Raw genomic sequence first — 21644 nt, forward strand, 5'->3', positions numbered from 1 at the left:
ACCATCAGGGAAGCCCAAGAGTCTTTAATTTTAGCTCTTCTACTAGGCTAGTAAAGTGGTATCTCAGTATGGTTTATTTTGCATTTCCCTGGTGACTAACAATGTTGAGAATCTTTTCATTGACTATACATATATCTTCTTTGATTGATACTGCCAAATCCCTTTCCAGAGAGATTGTGCTAATTTATAATTCTACCAAGAGTGTCACCTTTTTTAAATGTTTTCCATTTTGCTTTGTGAAAAATACCATCTTGTTTTAATTCTCATATTTTATTACTTATGAAGTTTGGTGTTAAGGAGTGGCTCCAATTTGAGACCCAGGGACTTCCCTGGCGGTGCAGTGGTTAAGACTCTGTGCTTCGGGCTTCCCTGGTGGCGCAGTGGTTGAGAGTCCGCCTGCCGATGCAGGGGACACGGGTTCGTGCCCTGGTCCAGGAAGATCCCACATGCCGCGGAGCGGCTGGGCCCGTGAGCCATGGCCGCTGAGCCTGCGTGTCCGGAGCCTGTCCTCTGCAACGGGAGAGGCCACAGCAGTGAGAGGCCTGCGTACCGCAAAAAAAAACCCAGAAAAACCTCTGTGCTTCCACTGCAGGGGGCATAGGTTCAATCCCTGGTTGGGGAACTAAGATCCTGCATGCTGCCCAGTGTGGCCAAAAAAACAAAGATATATCTGAGATCCAGATAGTTGGTTACTTCTTCCACAACTATTATTGGATAATCCATCTCTTCACATTGGTTTGCAATGTTTTCCTAAACTCTTTGTTTTTAGCCATCCTGTTTGTTCTTCCAGATGACGTTTAGCCTCTACTACGCTGCAGGGAACAATTTATTTTTGACCATTAGAAATTTGCTCTGTTTGATAGACGTGTGGAGCTCTGATTACTTCCTAAGTGAAGAACTTCCTCAGGATATCTGAACAATTCTCTTGGGTGGAAGCCTGAAGTCAAGACCCAAGAAAACAGAACGAAAATCTTTTCAGCTCCCTCAGGTGCTCCTGCCTTGCTGGGATTGCTATGAATGGCCTTAGGCCAAAACTGCAAGGCATAATTCAGGGTCTGACTCCAGTGTGTATCCCCAGATCTCCTCCCAATACATAAATCTATAGTAAAGGAGATTTGGTTTAACTCCTATAATCTTTTACCTGGAAGCTGTACAAAAGAACTTTCTGCTATGATGGAAGTGTCCTATTCTACCACATCCAATTAGTTAGCCACTAGCCACAGGTAGCTATCAAGCACTTACATGGCTAGTGCACTTAAAGAAATGAATATTTAAATTTTATTTAATTTAAATGTACAGAGACACCTATGACTACTCATTGGCCACCACAGTAACTGTTAAGACCGGTTTGCCTATAATTTGCATATACTTCCTTGGATCTCAGTTTCAATATTCCACTATCACGGCTAAAATCAAAATACTTTTGACTTTACCAGGCACTATACTCCATGAGGGAAGACAGTTTCTATTCTAGGCTTACAATTTAAGGAGAGAAAAGGTCAGTTTTTAACCTGGAGAGGAGTCAGATTGCTAAATCTACGGAGACTTGCCCATCGTGTTCCACAGTAAGGATGACCGGGGGAGGCAGGTACTGTGTCACTGCGTCAGAGGGGAAGAAGGGATCGCTCCTAGCTGTGTAGGTGACACGCAGAACTTATGAAAAGGTCAGTTCCTTGCACAGAGGAGGTCTGGCCCAGGGGCTCCATGGAGCCGGCTGCCGTCCCCTTTCTGACAAGTGCAAAGGCAGACAGGAGGCCACGGCACCTAGCGGAGGGTCTTATCCACCCACTCGGAAACCGCCCCTCCCCGCGCACTACTGGATTAGAACTAGGATGGACGCGATCGTCCTTCTTACTATACTAACCGCCCTCGACAAATGTGACAACTTAAACCAGGGGTTTAAATGGGTTTGCTGACTGGGGGGAGGGTAAACTGTGGGAAGGAGCCTGATCAACTTGATAACGTCTCCCAGACAGAGTGGGGGGGAGACCCCGAGGAAAGGGAGGGAGGTCACCCGTGGGGAAGGTCTGGGAAGACAAGGGCTCCCTGCAAGGTGGCCCCAAGCGTACAGGAGGTGCACTGCTCCGCCGAGAGGCTGCTGGGTCGCTCGGGCCGGGTCACAAGATGGCCGCTGCTCCACTGGGGCTTTTGGTGCAGGACCGAGGGGCCGCTGTTAGGTGATCCAGGCCCGCGCGGCGCAGGCAGCCGAGAAGGAGTCAGCTGCAGGAGGGGCAGGCAGAGAAGGGAACACTACTCTCGGAAGCTAAAGCGGAAGGAAGCGCGCGTGCGCGGAGGGCGGCCGCGCGGGCCGGGAGCCTCCGCGCGAAGGGTAAAGCCGGGGTCGCTGACTGCCCGGGAGTGGGAGGTCAGGCGGCCGAGCCGGCTGAGGCAGCGGGGCCGCGCGCTGGGCCTCGGCGCGGCGCCGGCGCCGGCGGCGCGCGGGCCGCCGGGAAGTTAGGAGGGCGTCGAGCGGGAACGCGCACGCGCGCGCACGCGGGGGCGGGCCGCGCGCAGCCGCGGCCGCTGGGGTTGCCTCCCTCGACTGCGGTCGCGGGCGCTCGCGAGTCCGCGCCTCAGGAGGGAGCGGCCGGTGGGCCCGCATCCTGTCCGTGGGGTTCGAGGCTGGGCTGCCGCGGCCGCCTCCTTCTGGTGCCTGGGCCGCCCTGAGGAGCCGGGCCGGGGCACGGCTGACTGACCGGCCCCGGGGAGCCGAGACCGCTGGAGGCGAAGGCGGAGGCGCACGTCTGGCGGTCTCCTGGACCGGGAGGAGGCCGAGGGGACCATGTCCGGGAGGAACCTCCACCTCTCCACCACCGAACGCGTCATCAAAGGTGCCAAGCGGGCCGGGCCTTCCAGTCGACCGGCGGGAAACGGCCCTCGGCCGGGCGAAGGCTCGGGGCCGGAGGGAGGGAGCCGAGGACAGGAGGCAGGAGGGCGGCGGGATCCCTGGCGGCGCCCATCCCGGAGGAGGACCTGGAGGGGGTGTGGGAGACGGGAGGCCGGGATCTCCACCGGGGCTCCCCCGCGGGGGCGCCGGGCGTTTTCTGTTGCACCTGGACCAGTAGCTAGCTGGAGATTGCTTATTTATCTCCCGTAGTGTCGGATTTCCAGGCAGGGTGGCGATCTCTTCTCCCACCACCCCCAAAGAGTCTGGATCCACATATTTTTTAAAAGAAACGATTCCTCTTTTCTAGGCTCTTACCTGGGGGAAACCATCTAGGGTGATGTGGGTAGGGAGTTGAGTAGACCCTTCCAAGTCAGATCTTTCTGCCGCTCCTCTTCTGTAGGATCAGATCTTTCTTGCCTCTTCCCCACCCTTTTTTTAAGGATGGATACCACGTACCTTTTAGCCCACTTTCTTCAGATCATCACAAGTCACTGCTGTTAGTAAAAGAAACAATATAGTGAAATAAATGCAAATAAATTCATATTGTGATATTTGAAAGGGATCTACAGATCTCTTGACATGATTTTTGGTGTTTTATTTTCCTTTTGGCCATAGAGACTTGAAGAATGATGTTCCCTGTTTCAGATGTCCAAAATAAACTAAAGTGTTCCTTACTAATACATACAGGGTTTTACATTGTAGTTGTTTCTGCCCTTAAACTAAGAATAGTGGTTTAAATATAACCACTAATTTATGTGCCTCTTTTGTTCAGACATAAGACAAGTACAACTCTTCTGAGTTTTAATACTCGGTTTGAAAGCACTATTTTGTAAGAAGGGAATATACCGAGACCAGGTGTGTTAGTGACCTCTGAATAAAGGGGTTAATTGTAAGTGGGGAAAACTATTAAAATACTTTTATTTTTTCATTCTGGTAATTAGAAGGAGAAAGGAAACCAGGATTGGCGACAAGAAAACTTTTTTTTTAAGTGGAGAAAAATTATTGAATGTTCAATGAAGGGAGAGAATTTTAGTGTATAACTTAGGTGTTTTTTTTCCCCTAAAAAATTAAGCATCATAAATGTTGATTGCCTGCAATATGTAATTTTAGTGTGTAATGTAGTTTTCCCCCCCAAAAAGTCATCATCATAAGTGTTGATCATAAATGTTAATTATCTACACTATATAATATTTACTAAATGTAATGAGGTTTTTGAGATTTATCTACTCAGCATTTGTGTGGTATCATTAGGGATTTAAGAGAATTGTTCATAGAACTGACAGCCCTTTAACTGCTAAATTCTTTTGACCATTTTAATGTCAGTCTTTATAGTATATAACCCATGAAGAGTATATAACCCTCTCTTAAGATTCAGAATCTACTAAACATAATCTTTTTTGATAAATCAAGGTCATCATTATGTACATTAATTTCTGTCCTATGCAGTTAATATGGCCGGTGCATTCTGCTGTATAAGGGTGTTGGCAGTTTCCTCCTGTGCTGAAATGACTCCTCACTGCTATACCAGTTTAGTGCTTTTGTCTGTTCTTAGTTTATCTGCTGCAGTACTGCTCTCTATCTGTCAAAATATGCCCTTCTAATCTGCCACTTCTAAGCTGAAGTAGGCAGGGAAACCAGATAAACCAGAATAATGTGTCAAGTCAGAATAAATAGGATCTGAGTGAAGCTTAGTGGTGGTAGTCCTCAGACCTTCGTGAATCTCAAATTCTGATCGCCATTGTAGTATGTAATTTCTACCATAACGTGCCGTAAGATATCAAGGAAATTTTTAAATGACCCTTTCAGACCCTTAAATATAGAAGGAAAGTAAAACAATATGTAGCTAAAATGCAGGTGCTGGCTTATTGCTAGGCATGCCCACAGTTAAGTGAATACCCTCATAGTCTATATGATTTAAATTTGTTTTTTGGTGAAATTTTATAAATTACTGCATGTTATTATAAGATTACCCTTAAAAAAATGAAACATAAATGATTTCAAGCCCTTAGAATGGGTGGATTTGTCTCATATATAAAAACTTTAGTATAAGAACTTGAACACAGCAATTTTGGCTTCCTGGTGACTTACGTTGCTTTTTTTTTCTGGGTTTTCCTGAGTTTGAAATATTGAGGTTTATTCTAAGAAAGTAAGGTGTCACTGTATATATAGCTAAGGTCCGGTTGTACTGTACTGGGTTCTAAGTCCTGATCTAATATTATCTTTTCTGGCCAGAGTTGTTTGCATTTATTCACAGCTGGAAATCTTTTTCAGAGGTGAGACCACACCCCAGTTATTCTTGGTTTTGTCATTTCCTGTTAACTTTAAATTCTGCTTAATTGTTTTGCTTGAGCAAATGTTGGAGAAGAGTGGGTGGGTGGGAGTGATTTGTATTTTGTGTCTTTTAAATAGCAGCCTTCCTAAAATGAAGGACTAGATTGGAGGTTTTACTCCTACTTCTCGGGCTTACTTGTGACCTTGCCTTTTTTTTTTAACCTTGCCTTTTTACTTAAACTCTCTCTTTTTTTGCTTCAATAATCTCATCTGCAAAATAGGGTTAATAATACCTTCTTTGTTAAGCATCTCAGCCACGCAAATGACATAATGGATGTGAAAAGCTTAAGACAAGGTAGTATTATGAAACATGATAGTAGTGTGAGAATAAATCAGCTGCTTCATAAGTGGATAATAGAGAAATCATTAACATTCAAAAAATATCAGAATCGGAAAGCATATGAAATTATAAGTTAGGAAACTGTTCCCAGTCAGGAAAATACCTCTTCTACAATATAAAGGATATCTGGGTGGAATCCCATGGATAACAGCATACAAACCAATAATACAGTCTGTCTAGTACTTCTCTGGCAGCTGGTTTCTTCTCTAGCAGTTGAAAGTATTTATTTTGTGTTTAAAAATATAAACATTCTTATGATTTCACTCATTTATTAAATGTTTATGGAGAGCCATCTGTAATGTATTCCCAATTGGTGCTCATTTGCTGCTTCTTTGTTTTAAAAATTAAAATTTGTATGAGCCTCCAGAACAGTCCATATACACTGGGGGCAACACTACTCATATCTGGAGCAGAAAACGAGAAACCCAGATAACTGCATTTTGAAAATCTTTCAGCTTGATTTTTTTTTCTGGTTTCCAAGTTTCGTTTCCTGTTTGAAGGAATTTTTTTTCTTTGACAGTGATTTTTATAAAAAGTTTATTCCTGTAAGCTGAATCTTTTCAGAAACAGCAAGGAAATTTCACTAGGCATTACATAACAAATATAGAGAATCCATTGTCTGAGTTTGCTCTTTGGTGGCCGAAGGGGTTTTAACAGAAGTCAGACTTCTTCTTCTTTTTTTTTTTTAATCATTGAATTGTGCACTTTATTTATTTATTTATTTTTACTATTTAAAAATCTTTATTCAAATCAGATCTATGCTTATTATTTACATTATCTTTCATTTAGGTTTAAAATATAATATCCATCTGTAGTTTAAATCATACTTTTAGCCCTTTACAAAATACGAAGTTAAAGTTGTTATAGTTTAAAACTGAATAGAATTGGGGACATTAGATTTTTAAATGAAAATGAAAAATTATGATACATTAGAACATACATGTACACATACTACTAGACAAAGAATGGTAGAACAAGATAAAATATAGTAATTTTCTATTTTTTCTTGTGGCTATTTTCTATCTATTATAAAGCACATACTTTTAATAAGTATTAAAATAAAACTTTCAATTAATAAATCAAATGCCAAATGAAGGATTACAAGAAAAAAATTTTCCTGAACTTTTCACTTACTTAAACTACATGTTTTCCTAGGTTAGAAATTATCCATATTTAGAATATCTTAAAGTATAGATACATTTGATCCCCACATGTTAAACACTGTACAACTGGAAGTTCTCAAAAAAGAGGTAAAGAAAAAGAAAGAAATGGTACTCTCAATTTAGCTTCCCAAGAGTTAGACGGATGCCCACAGTCTATGCTTAGTTGTGTATATATGAAACAGCAATGTTCACACCCCTCTTATTCTTTGTTTATATCCTTGACTTTGTTATGATTTATATTACCTTTCCATTTTCTTTCAAGAATGGAAACATCTGACTGCGATCTATCTTCTTTATTAAAATATAAATATTTTCTAGAATATGGACAGATAAGTTTTAATGACAAACAGCAAAATACAGCAACCAATATTCAATAGGTATTCTGCCACTTAGTGGAGTTTTTCAAGAAAGCAGTTCAGTACACCTTCTCAACTTACAAATGTATGTGCACTTTATTTTTATTTATTTTAAAAATAAATTTATTTTATTTATTTATTTTTGGCTGTGTTGGGTCTTTGTTGCTGTGCGTGGGCTTTCTCTAGTTGTGGTGAGCGGGGGCTACTCTTTGTTGTGGTACGCGGGCATCTCATTGCGGTGGCTTCTCTTGTTGCAGAGCACGGACTCTAGGCACGCTGGCTCAGTAGTTGTGGCTCGCGGGCCCTAGAGCGCGGGCTTGGTAGTTGTGGCGCACGGGCTTAGTTGCTCTGCGCGCGGCATGCGGGAACTTCCCGGGCCAGGGCTCAAACCCATGTTCCCTGCATTGGCAGGGGGATTCTTAACCACTGCACCACTAGGGAAGCTCCAGACTTCTTTCCAGGAGGATACTGATAGAGTTCTCCCATTCTCTTGGAATTCAAATGTAGAATGTACTGCCATTTGTAGCACAGCATTGAAGGCTGCTGGTTCTTTGATATCCTGGCAGTGGGAATAGTGTGGCTATAGCTTTCTTAAAAAATTTTACTGAGAGTAGTATGGACAGAAATGGCTATTTCCACAAGTATATTCTGAACCCCATTTCAGCCTCTGGTACCTATACCTCATTTATTTCCCCTCTGTCCCCTCTCTCCGTTTTTCATATTATGAGAATGGATTTACCAAGAATTAAAAAAATTTTTTTTCTTTTAAATGTAAGCTTAACCCTGCTAATTATAAAATTTGAAAGGCAAAAGGGAAGAAAACAAAGGCTTCATATTCCTTCCTTCCAGAAACTACTCTTAATACTTTTCATTACTATACTTTCATTAATACTTTTCAATACAGTTGACCCTTGAACAATACAGGTTTGAACTGTGGGCCCATTTATACGTGGATTTTTTTTCAATAGTAAATACTACAGTACTACATGATCCGAGGATGGTTGAATCTAAGGATGTGGAACCACGCATAGGGAGGAACTTTGGGTATGGGGGAACCACCCGTGTATATACAGAGGGCTGATTGTAAGATGTACTTGGATTTTCTATTGTGTGGAAGGTTAGCACGTCTAACCACCTCTTTATTCAAGGGTCAACTGTATTTCCATCTACTGGTATATTTTAAATTAAAAGGAAAATGGATGACATATATTAAACCTTTTATTATTCAAATATCTCATATTATTTTAACATAAATGTTGTAATTTTACCTAAATTCTTTCATATTGGTTTCAATCAGCATGAAAATGATTTGAAAGTGCTTGTATTCATTTTTTTTTTTTTTTTTTCTCGGTACGCGGGCCTCTCACTGTTGTGGCCTCTCCCGTTGCGGAGCACAGGCTCCGGACGCACAGGCTCAGCGGCCATGGCTCACGGGCCTAGCCGCTCCGCGGCATGTGGGATCTTCCCGGACCAGGGCACGAACCCGTGTCCCCTGCATCGGCAGGCGGCCTCTCAGCCACTGCGCCACCAGGGAAGCCCTGTATTCATATTTTGGTCCTTTATATTTTCAGTCATTTGATACAATGCCAACCCAGAAGAAACATTTTCAAGTATAAATATTCGATGTGAGCAAGTCATATAGCACACATCTGTTGAATTTGTTAACATTATTTAAGTTGTACTTAGTTTACCATTGTAATTAACAACTGCCAAACTATAATATTTATTTTTTAATTTTTTTTGGTGTATACATTTCTTTTTTTTTTTTACATCTTTATTGGAGTATAATTGCTTTACAATGGTGTGTTAGTTTCTGCTTTATAAGAAAGTGAATCAGCTATACATACACATATATCCCTGTATCTCTTCCCTCTTGCAGCTCCCTCCCTCCCACCCTCCCTATCCCACCCCTCTAGGTGGTCACAGAGCACCGAGCTGGTCTCCCTGTGCTATGCGGCTGCTTCCTACTAGCTATCGGATTTACATTTGGTAGTGTATATATGTCCATGCCACTCTCTTACTTTGTCCCACCTTACCCTTCCCTCTCCCCATGTCCTCAAGTCCATTCTCTAGTAGATCTGTGTCTTTATTCCTGTCCTGCCCCTAGGTTCTTCGTGACCTTTTTTTTTTTTTTTTAGATTCCATATATATGTGTTAACATACGGTATTTGTTTTTCTCTTTCTGACTTACTTCACTCTGTATGACAGACTCTAGGTCCATCCACCTCACTACAAACAACTCAATTTCATTTCTTTTTATGGCTGAGTAATATTCCATTGTATGTATGTGCCACATCTTCTTTATCCATTCATCTGTCGATGGACACTTAGGTTGGTTCCATGTCCTGGCTATTGTAAATAGAGCTGCAGTGAACATTGTGGTGCATGACTCTTTTTGAATTATGGTTTTCTCAGGGTATATGCCCAGTAGTGGGATTGCTGGGTCGTATGGTAGTTCTATTTGCAGTTTTTTAAGGAACCTCCATACTGTTCTCCATAGTGGCTGTATCAATTTACATTCCCACCAACAGTGCAAGAGGGTTCCCTTTTCTCCACACCCTCTCCAGCATTTATTGTTTCTAGATTTTTTGATGATGGCCATTCTGACTGGTGTGAGATGATATCTCATTGTACAAACTATAATAAACACTGGAAATTGATGCTCTTTGAGATTCACACCTCTGAGTGAAAGTCTCAAACCTCAGAAAGGACATCTTAATTTAAACACTTAATTTTTTTTTTCCAAGCAGGAATAAGGTGTTCTTTTTTACCCGTGTGATAATGGTTGTGATTGAAGCCTTATGTATATCAGACATTTGGTAATAAAGCTTTCTTCCGTTAAGTAACATTATCACATTTTACTGTAAAATTAAAAAAAAAAAAGCTATCGGATTATTGGAGAGACAAGTGCTAAGGACTCATTACTTAAAGTGAATTAAAGAATTATTTAACACAGGGGACTATATTCAATATCCTGTGATAAACTATAATGGAAAAGAATATGAAAAAGAATATATATATGTATAACTGAGTCACTTTGCTGTACAGCAGAAATTAAACACAACATTGTAAATCAACTATACTTCAATAAAATTTTTTTAAAAAGAATTAATTAAAACACTTTTCCTAAGCAGTATTTGATAATAGAGTATTTTTCCATTAAAGTGACATTTTGGGGAAAAGCTAATTTTTAGACATACGTCTATGAGAGACAGAATTATTCAGCTAATTCTCATGTTTGTGGTCATTTCAGAGCTTTGCTGCTACTAATGGCAATAAAGAGGTGTCTTTTAATCTTTTCATCCTTTGGTGCAATCATTAATAGAATATAACACTCTGTTTTAAGTTTTCATGTTAAATTTTAGCTTCATTTGAAATTGCAAAACTGAGGTCTAAAAATTTCAACCTAACCTAAGTGATATCTGACTTAGTTATCTTTATAGTCTACCTAATTATTCAGATGTATGCAGAGAGAACTTTTAGTTTCCTATATTCAGTTTTATTTTGTTGGCAAACTAGATTTTTATCATGAAATCTTTTAGTTTCTTGAGTCTTTGTTTATTATTAGAAGAGGGTATAACTTGGTAATTAGGCTCTCTAGACTGGGTGACAGAAAAATATGCTATATTAGCTGGCCAAGGGAATGTGTATCTTTGGTGATCATTATTAGATTTATTGAATACTAAGAATTCATGATGTTTTTGTGCAGTGTCTAGACAATGTCAGCCCAAGAGAGTGAAATTCTGAATGAAGTAAACACTAGGAGATAATTTAAGAATTCATTCAAGAATTGCCAATGGAATCCTTGTTAAAAATGTTTAACTTGTATCTAGTTATAGTAAATGATAAGATAAATCCAGTTTATGGGACTTTCTACAAGACAAATGGTCTGAACTCTTCAAAAGTGTCAAAATGATAACAGTAAACATCAATTTTAATGGTAGAATTCTGTGGCTGTCCAATAGATCTTATAACAATGGCAACAGTGTTCCCCACACTGTCCAATAGAGTAGGCACTAGTCAAATGTGACTACTGATCAGTTGAAATGTGGCTAATGGTATTGCAGAGCTACATTTTTAATTTTACTTAAAAAAATGTCAAAGTGATGAAAAATTAAAAAGGCAAGAGGACTATTCTAGATGAGAGAAGATGAAAGAGAAATGACAGTCAAGTACAGTGCCAAGCCTGGATTGGGAAAATAAAAAAAGTCATAGAGGACATTTTGGGGACAACTGGGGAAATTTGAATATGGAGTATATATTAGATATAGTATATCAATGGGAAATGTCTTGGGTGTGTGATATGGTATTGTGGTTATAAAGGACAATGTTCTTATTCTTAGGCAATACCTGATGAAGTATTTAGGTTGAAATGTCATGATGTCTGCAATTTGTTTTCAAATGGTTCTGGAAAAAAAAAATGTACTTGTTAAGAGAGAAAGCAAAAGTGGCAAAATGTTTACCATGGTGAATATGGGTAAAGAGCAAATGGATATTCATTTTACTATTCTTTCACTTTTTGATAGGATTTCAGTTTTTCAAAATATAAAGTTGAGAGAAAAAGGAGTACAGTTAAGAAATGCCTCACATAACCAGACTCAGGAAAGGCACTATCATATTTGAGGATTCAGTGGTGTCTTAGTGAAGGCAAGCTAAAGAGAAGAACATGAGTTTTAAAGTATATTATAGCTGATGTGGCGTGAAGACAACTTGCTTAGTAGGAAAAGAGGTTGTTGCAGCTACATGATGGGTCTTGGAAGAACATGCAGAAGTAAGGATGGAGAAAGCAAGTATACTTGACTAAGGACTTGAGAGGGTGGTTAAACTAGAAGTGTCAGAGAATGGGAAGAGGTTAAATGAAGCAAAGGAGAAGGAAGAGGAATAGCTGAAATCTATCAGTGATCAGTTGACAGTGATCCCATTTAGGAGATAGCAAGATTATTTTGATGGCTATATGTTAAAAACAAACAAACAACTGAGGCTTAGTTGGCTTATAAATGTAATCCAAAATTATGGAAAATGCAAACATTACCCAAACAGATATGGTGACAGACTTGTTCTTGTTTTTTGGAGAGATTCAAGTGAGTAAGGCGGTAGAGGGATAAAATAAATATTAAAAAGCACTAATAAGGAGAGAAGATGGAAAGGATTTCCTAAGTATATTTCCCATCCCTGTTAATCATACCACTTACCCATTTAGTCACTGGCTCACATGACAAGCCTGGGAGTCAGGCCAGACTCTCCTATCCCTTTCACTTCATATCCCGTTCTACCAGAATCAGTTCTCTGGACTTCTGGTTTCTGCATAAACTTCTGCTTCATCTCCCTCTCTTACTTCTTGCTTGTATTATTGCAGTAGCTACTTGCTAGGGCTCTTTAATCTAATCTCCATGCTGCCATCATGATCTTTGGATAATGTAAAGGATCATTCTTGTGCTTGAAATCCTTCATGAACGTTTCCAGCCCGTAGGATAAACTCTAACTTTGTTGATGTAGAAGTTCCTTCGTGCTAAACCTCTAACCTTGTGTTAGTTCCTCCTCGTTTCACACCCCCATTCCCAAACTTACTTTCCTACTTCTTGTGGTTCCCCAGAATGCCATGTCATGTTGTATCTGTGAATGGGCTCTTTGCCTTACTTCTCTGAAGAATCTTGTCCCCCAGCTTGACTAGCTCCTATCTATCTTTCAAGATTTAGCCAAGAGGACATCTGAGAAGCTTTTTCCCCTTTACTAGGAGGTTGTATGAGTAATGGTTTTAGAACATGGGCTTTGAAGTCAGGTGAAGCTGGATTCAAATTCTGCCTCTTTTTGGTATCTGTGTGACCTTGGACAAATCACTTAACTTTGATTTACCTCCGTTTCCCTATTTGAGGGAGAGGGATAATAAAACTTAGCTTGCAGGATAGTTGTAAGGATGAAATAAACTCCACAAAGTACAGTGACAGGCACATAGTAAGTGGTCAGTACATGTTAGCTGCTATCATCATCAGAAGAAGAATTAGATATTGCCTCCCATGTGCTCCCATGAGCAGTCTTATTGCTTTACAAATTTCTTTAAATATTTTTATTTTATTTTATTTATCTGGCTGCACTGTGGAGTATGTGGGATCTTAGTTCCCCCACCAGGGATCAAACCCACGCTCCCTGCATTGGAAGCGTGGAGTCTTAACCACTGGACCAACAAAGAAGTCCAAGAACTGTGTGTTCTTAATGTTGAATACAGTGCCTAGCACATAGGCGCTTAGTAATTGTTTAAGTGAAAGCATAAGAAGCTTATTTTATTGAAGACGGTGTAGGAAAGAGCACAGGCGCTGCTAATTACTAGTTGTGTGACTTTTGTCATTTGTTTTCCTTGCTTCAAGTTTAAAATGGGAGATTACAGTACCTACCTCAGAATTTAAAGATTGTATTTCATATTGTACAGTATTATGTAGAGTGCTTAGCATAGTGCCCATAGTGGGTGCTTAATAAATGTTAGCTGTTCTTTATTAAATGAATTCTTCTTGAATCTTGGTGAGATCTGACAGCAGGTCTGTTTGACTTTAAGTGGCATATGTGCAATGGTAGTTTAACAGTGTTATATTTTATATTTTCCAACCTTAATCTCCTTAGCTTTTGAAAGGACGTAAACATAAAATCCTTAATAAAAATGGTGAACATTTCCTTTTCTATAGTATAGATAGAATTTTGGAAATCATGTATTCAGAAACAGATATTTGATGAGTTCCCACTACAAGCAACACATTTGTGGTTATACTCAGAAGCTTAAATACTGTCTTGAAAAGTCCTCAATATAGCATATGATAACTTCCCAAAAATGTGACAGAAAATTAGAACTCTGGAGCTTCCTATGACTAATAACCACCGGGAAGAGCAGATGACTAAACCGTAGACTGTATCTCGTAAGAAATGTTTGCTCCTTCACTCTATAAATTGATAATCCTTTCAGGTTTAAACTTTAATGTTTGATCAGTGGCCTAAAGAGGTAAGACTTAATTTGTGTTTTTTTGTGTGTATGCCTAGGTACATTTTATTCTTGTGGCCTAAGGCTTTGTGGAAGTTTAAAAATAAAATAAGATAGTTTTAATGAATGGCCAGAGTAATAACGGTAATTGGTGGATTTATTCATGAAAGCAAGTTAGTTGTTTTTTACTATTGTGCATTGTTTTATTGAACACATATGATCACTATAAAGTTATTGTTTCCGTCAGACTAGTGAGTTCTGTGACTATCAAAGAACAGAGGGAATAATCTGAAAGAGCTATTTCAGATTATTGAAATAAAATTATTTGTTCTGATCAGTTATGAAAGGACCTGAAAGGTACATATGACTTTCACTAATAATATCTAATATAACCTCTTAAGCAGTGTTTAACTGGTTCATGATTGGAAACGCAGGTGAGTAGATTAGGAAATAAGTCTGCAAAAGTAGGGCAGGCTTGCTGGCTTAAAATAGGAATGAAAGCAGGGTTATTTGGAGTGAACAGAGATAGCTATTTAGGTAAATCCTAGTGTCCCTTGAGGATAAGACCACACAGTAATCTAAAAATAATAGCTTATAGGCCAATAACTTTTAAGGGTTATCTTTTATACTTACTGTAGGATTAAAGTGGTTGTCACCAATGTGGTCTTTCTCTTTAATGCAGTTCTGCATCAGATGTTAGGTGTATGAAAATATGTGTCATTTATGTATTGGATGTATATTGAAGCAGTATACTGAATTGAATTGAATTTGACCATGGAAAGGCTGCAGAATTTCTTCAGTGTACTTTAGGAACTTAGTTTTAAAAATTTATTAAATTTTTATTTTGATAATTATAGATTCACAGGATATTGCAGAGAAAGGTACAGGAAGGTCCTATACATCCTCCCCTAGGTCTGTTCCACAATGTCAGTATCCCACACTACCACAGTACTATACAAAAATCAAGAAATTGACATTGGCACTATCCAGATAGCTTATTCAAGTTTCACCAGTTATACATGGACTTGTGTGTGTGTGTGTGTGTGTGTGTGTGTGTGTGTGTGTGTGTAGCTCTGTGCAATTTCACATGTGTATAACTACCACCACAATCAAGATACTCAACTGTATCATCACCACAAGACTCTTGTGTTACTACCCCTTTGTAGCCACACCCATCCCCTTCAGAAACTCATTTTTATAGTTTGGTTATTGTTTTGAATCATGTGCAAACCTAATTAGGGTTTTTGATTAGGGTTTTTGCTTCTGAGTTGGAAGCATTGTAAAGTAATCTTTATTGCAATACAGGTAGTCTAACAGCAACTGACTCATGGTAAAAACTAGGTTAAAATGTGTTAGCAGTTTGGAAACACTGAAAACTTTCTTGGCTAAATATATATAGACTTAGAATGATGATTCTGAACTCTGGTTACCAACCAGAATCACCTGTGGAGCTTAAACATGAAGAAAACATGGGTACCTTGGCCTCATTCCAGATAAATCTGGCAAGCAATGTTGAATATAAAAATGCAAGTTACAAAAGGATACACAGGGACTTCCCTGGTGGCGCAGAGGTTAAGAATCTGCCTGTCAATGCTGGTGACACGGGTTCGAGCCCTGGTCCGGGAAGATCCCACATGCCACGGAGCAAATAAGCCCGTGTGCTACAACTACTGAGCCTGTGCTCTAGAGCCCGTGAGCCACAACTACTGAGCCCGCTCGCCTAGAGCCCGTGCTCTGCAGCAAGAGAAGCCATGGCAATGAGAAGCCTGCGCACCGCAACGAAGAGTAGCCCCCACTCGCGGCAACTAAAGAAAGCCCGGGGCTTCCCTCGTGGCGCAGTGGTTGAGAGTCCGCCTGCCGAGGCAGGGGACACGGGTTCGTGCCCCGGTCCGGGAAGATCCCACATACCGCAGAGCGGCTGGGCCCGTGAGCCATGGCCACTGAGCCTGCGCGTCCGGAGCTTGTGCTCCGCAACGGGACAGGCCACAACGGTGAGAGGCCCGCGTAACGCAAAAAAAAAAAAGAAAGCCCGTGTGCAGCAACAAAGACCCAACACAGCCAAAAATAAATAATAAATAAAATTTTTAAAAATGGTTACACAGTATGACACCACATATGTAAAAATTTTAATATTGTGTATAGATATATTTATAACAAAAAATTATATACATGTGGGAAGGATACACAAGTACTTAAAGGTACTAATTACCCCTGGGATGAAGGAAAAGGATGAAGGTTCTCTTCAATTATATCTGTAACATTTTAGTTCTTGAAAAATATTTGAAACAGATATGACAAACTTAATATTTTAAATCTACATGGTAGGTACATGGGTGTTTGTACTATTTGTATTATTTCCTATATCATTTTATGTAAAATTATTTTTTGAAATATTTCATTAAAATTTGTATACATGTAGTATATTACATGTGTCTGGAATTTCCTCTTTTCTCCCTTTTACTATACCTTCTATTTAATTTTATTTTGGTGCCAAGAGTGGAGTGCTTCTATAACAAATACCCAAAAATGAGAAAGTGGCTTTGTAACTTCCAGAAGATCCAGCTCAAATTTCAACTTTCTGATGCCCTTCCATGATTTCTGTAGCCATCTACTGATAATCCCCTTTATAATCTTCCATACAGTCTGTACCGTACAGTGTATTGCTTAACTGTTCTGTGTTGATATTACATCTTGTTTTATATGAATTATTTTGTCTACTTAAATAGAACATAAATTTCTTTAAGGTAGACTCCATATGTTAAAATTATATAAGCTATACCTTACCCACACAGTATGAGCATGTAGTAGATGCCAGATAAATATTGAATTATTTAACTTAGAATATAATTACCTCCCTAGTATTTTTGAATTTTCCTCAAAGAACCCTTCCAGTTCTTTGTCTGCTATAGATTTCAGAACTTCAGGTTTTAACAAATATCACTATTATCCAGGATTTTAGGAAGGCTAGATATAGGAACTTAGATCTATCCAGGTATTGAATGTTTTATTTTTCAGTTAGTAACATTGTATAACCATGAATTCCGTAAAATCTAGAATTGTGTAAAATCCTGGATTGTGAAAAATTCTTTTGCTTTTGCTCATACCTTGTGTATGAATGTTATTTGTCTTATGTCTACGTAGTTCTCATTTGAACTTAAATTTTAGTGGCTTCTCAGAGAGATTATTTTCATTCTAACCTGTCTTATTTTACTTTGATTTATGTGTTAAGAAAAAGTATTACAGATTATTTGGTGAAGCACTATAGCAAAAGAACTTAATCTTGGAATCAGTTGACCTGGGGTCAAATTCCAGCTCCTCCAGTTACTAGTTGTGAGATTTTGGACAGAGTTTCTAACTTCCCTAAACCTTGGTTTCCACATCTGTCAAATGGGGATAGTAATACTTCATAGAGTGTTATTAGGTTAGATGAGACTATGTATGTAAAGCCCTTAGCAATGCCTGTTATGTAGTTAGCACACAACCAATAAACATTATGGTCGCTAGTATTATTGCGACTCCAGTTACGAAAGTTGAAATCTGAAACCTATATTAAAAAGCGTTTTTTAGATGCTTTGGACAACTTAGCACAACATAAATAATTTAGCATCAGAGACTTTAGCTAACTTGTATTAGCAAATTTATTAATAAGAAGAATAACACATTATTACCAAGTAGTGTTTATCCCAGGAATGCAAAGTTGTGTTAACATTTGAAAATCAATGAATATAATCTACATATTAACAATAAAGGAGAAAATGTATATGATTACTTCAATAAATTCAGAAAAACTTTGACAAAAATTCAACACCCCATTCATGATCTAGAAAACTAGGAATAGGGGAAACTTCCTTAACTGATGATCATCTATGAAAAACCTATAGCCAATGTCATACTTAATGGTAAACTATTGGATGTCTTTCCCCTAAGGTTAGGAATAATATAAGAATGGCCTATCTTGCCACTTCTGTTCAGCATTCTAACTAATAGTCCTAGCTATTGAAATAAGGCAAGAAATTAAACTAAAATGCACACAGATTGAAAAGAAGTAAAACCGTCTCATTTGCAAACTGCGAGATTGTTTATATAGAAAATACAAAGGAATCTACAAAATAATCATTAGTAATTGAATTTAGCAAGGTCAAGGGAAACAAAGTGAATATACAAAAATGAATTGCATTTTTATATACCATCAGCAAACAATTCATAAATGAAATTTTTAAAAATTTTACTTAGAATATCAACCAAAAAACGTAAAATACGTAGGAATAAATTTGACAAAAATATGTCAGATCTCTTCATTGAAAACCACAGGACGTTGCTAGGAGAAATTTAAAACCTAAATATAGGGAGAGTTATATTATGTTCATGAATCAGACCATACAATATAGTTAAGATGTCAGTTCCCCAAACTGATTTATAGATACAATGCAATCTCAATCAAAATCCTAAAAGGATTTTTTTAAAAAAAATAAGTTTATTTTTTTATTTTTGGCTGCATTCGGTCTTCGTTGCTGCGCATGGGCTTTCTCTAGTTGCGGTGAGCAGGGGCTACTCTTCGTTGCGGTGCACAGGCTTCTCATTGCAGTGGCTTCTCTTGTTGCAGAGCACGGCCTCTAGGCCCGCGGGCTTCGTAGTTGTGGCTTGCGGCCTCTGGAGCGCAGAGCTCAGTAGTTGTGGCGCACAGGCTAAGTTGCTTTGTGGCATGTGGGAATCTTCCCAGACCTGGGATCGAACCCGTGTCCCCTACATTGGCAGGCGGATTGTTAACTACTGCGCCACCAGGGAAATCCCCTAAAAGGATTTTTTAATAGCAATTGGTAAGCTGATTCTAAAATTTATATGAAAATAAAAAAGGCTGAGAAAAGCAAACCAATTATTTTGTTTTATTATTTTTTTGTAGGGGGAGGACAATTGAAATTTTTTTCTTAATTTTTAATTATAGTTGAGTTACAATTTAGTTTCTGGTGTACAGCAAAGTTATTCAGTTATACATATATATTATCTATATATTCTTTTTTATATTCTTTTCTATTATGGTTTATTACAAGATTTTTTTTTTTGCCGTACGTGGGCCTCTCACTGTTGCGGCCTCTCCCGTTGCGGAGCACAGGCTCCGGACGCGCAGGCTCAGCGGCCATGGCTCCCGGGCCCAGCCGCTCCAAGGCATGTGGGATCTTCCCGGACCAGGGCACGAACCCATGTCCCCTGCATCGGCAGGTGAACTCTCAACCACTGGCGCCACCAGGGAAGCCCATATTACAAGATTTTGAGTATAGTTCCCTGTGCTATACAGTAGGACCTTATTGTTTATCTGTTTTATACATAGTAGTTTGTATCTGCTATTCCCAAACTCCTAATTTATCCCCCCTTCCCACTTTTGTAACCCTAAGTTTATTGTCTGTCTGTGTGTCTGCTTCTGTTTTGTAAATAAATTCATTTGTATCATATTTTAGTTTCCACATATAAGTGATATCATATGACATTTGTCTTTCTCTTTCTGACTTCACTTAGTATGATTATCTCTACGTCCATTCATGTTGCTGCAAATGGCATTATTTCATTCTTTTTCATAGCTGAGTAGTATTCCATCATGTGTGTGTGTGTATGTGTGTGTGTGTGTGTGTGTGTGCATGTGCATGTACCATATCTTTATCCATTCATCTGTTGATGGACGTTTAGGTTGCTTCCATGACTTGGCTACTGTAAATAGTAAGTAAACCAATTTTAAAAGGGAAGAACGAGGTTGAAGAGCTCATATTACCTGGTTTCAGGACTCACTATAAAGCTACAGTAATCAAGACAGTGTGGTAAAGGTAAAAGGATAGACTTATAGATAAATGGAAAGGAGTAGAGTCCAGAAATAGACCCACACATAAATGGTCACTTGATTTTTGACAAAGCAATTCAGCAGTGAAAAGAAAAACTTTACAACAAATGGTGTTGGAACAGCTGGCTATCCATATGGAAAAAAGTGAAATCTGACACATACCCTACACAAAACTTAATTAATAATGCATTATAGACTTAAATGTAAAAGCTAAACGTTACCATTTTTATAAACTTCTAGAAGAAAACATAGAAGAAATCTTTGTGACCTTGGGGTGGACAGACTTTTCTTAAGTCACAAAAAGCATGAACTATAAAAACTGATAATTGGACATCGTCAAAATTAAAATCTTTTGTTCTTCTAAATATGTTTTGTTAAGAGAATGAAAAGACAAGCCATGGACTGGGAGAAAATATTCACACTCTATGTGTCTTACAAAGGACTTGTGTCAAGAATATATAAAGAACTTACAATTCACTAATAAGCCAACCAGCAGAATTTTAAAATGGACAAAAGATTTGAACAGACAAGTCGCAAATGAAGATATAACAAATAGCTAGTAGCATAAAAGAGGATATTCGACATCATTAACTATTAGGGAAGTACAAATTAAAACCACAATGAGGGCTTCCCTGGTGGCGCAGTGGTTAAGAATCCGCCTGCCAATGCAGGGGACACGGGTTCAAGCCCTGGTCCAGGAAGATCCCACATGCCGCGGATCAACTAAGCCCGTGCGCCACAACTACTGAGCCTGCACTCTAGAGCCCGCGAGCCACAACTACTGAAGCCTGCGCGCCTAGAGCCCGTGCTCCGCAACAAGAGAAGCCACTGCAATGAGAAGCCTGCACACCTCAACGAAGAGTAGCCCCCGCTCACTGCAACTAGAGAAAGCCCATGCGCAGCAACAAAGACCCAACACAGCCAAAAACAAATAAATAAATAAATAAAAATTAAAAAAAAAACCCACAATGAACTACCGCTACACACCCATTAGAATGGCTGAAATTAAAAAGACAGTTAACAAGTTTTAACAAGGATGTGGAGTGACTGGAACTCTCAGGCACTGCTGGTGGGAATGTAAAGTTGTAAAACTACTTGGGAAAATTGCTTGACAGTCTCCTCATATGTTAATTATACACCTGTCATACATCCCTGGCTTTCCACCCCTAGGTATTTACCCAAGAGAAATGAAAATAAGATTTATACACAAATGTTTATAGCAGCTTTAGTCATAATAGCCAAAACCAGGAAATATTCAACAGGTAAATGGATAACCATATGGTATATCCTCACAATGGAGTACTACTCAGCAATAAAAAGATACAAACTACTGATATATGCAATAGCACAGGTGAATGACAAAATCATTATGCTTATGAAAAACACCAGACACGGGCTTCCCTGGTGGCGCAGTGGTTGAGAGTCCGCCTGCCGATGCAGGGGACATGGGTTCGTACCCCAGTCCGGGAAGATCCCACATGCCGCGGAGCAGCTGGGACCGTGAGCCGTGGCCGCTGGGCCTGCGCGTCTGGAGCCTGTGCTCCGCAACAGGAGAGGCCAAAACAGTGACAGGCCCGCGTGACGCAAAAAAAAAAAAAAAACAAAACAAAACACCAGACACAAAAGACTATACACTGGACAGTTCCATTCATATAAAACTAGAAAGTGCAAATTTATGTGTACTGACAGATCAGTGGTTGCCTGGTGCTGGAGGCAGAGGACAGGATTCTTCAGGAGTAATAGAAATGTTTTATATCTTGATCGTGGTTGTGGTTT

The 21644-nt window shown here is 39.3% G+C and overlaps 1 protein-coding gene across 7 annotated transcripts in view; it reads left to right on the forward strand.

The window, feature by feature from the left end:
- The first annotated feature begins 2140 nt into the window (after nucleotides 1-2140).
- The window catches only part of PPP3CC (protein phosphatase 3 catalytic subunit gamma), a 91463-nt gene continuing 71959 nt past the window's right edge, over nucleotides 2141-21644 (forward strand). For 2 of the 7 annotated variants that reach the window (XM_060155644.1, XM_060155646.1), the window contains exon 1: nucleotides 2521-2831. In XM_060155644.1, the coding sequence (XP_060011627.1) occupies nucleotides 2783-2831 (49 nt within the window). In that variant the 5' untranslated portion in view covers nucleotides 2521-2782. Of the gene's footprint in view, nucleotides 2330-2520; nucleotides 2832-21644 lie in introns of those variants that run through there. The other 5 variants (XM_060155645.1, XM_060155649.1, XM_060155651.1 and 2 more) reach the window with 4 other exon arrangements.

This window comes from Lagenorhynchus albirostris, chromosome 7 (assembly GCF_949774975.1).
Source record: "Lagenorhynchus albirostris chromosome 7, mLagAlb1.1, whole genome shotgun sequence".
NCBI lineage: Eukaryota > Metazoa > Chordata > Mammalia > Artiodactyla > Delphinidae > Lagenorhynchus > Lagenorhynchus albirostris.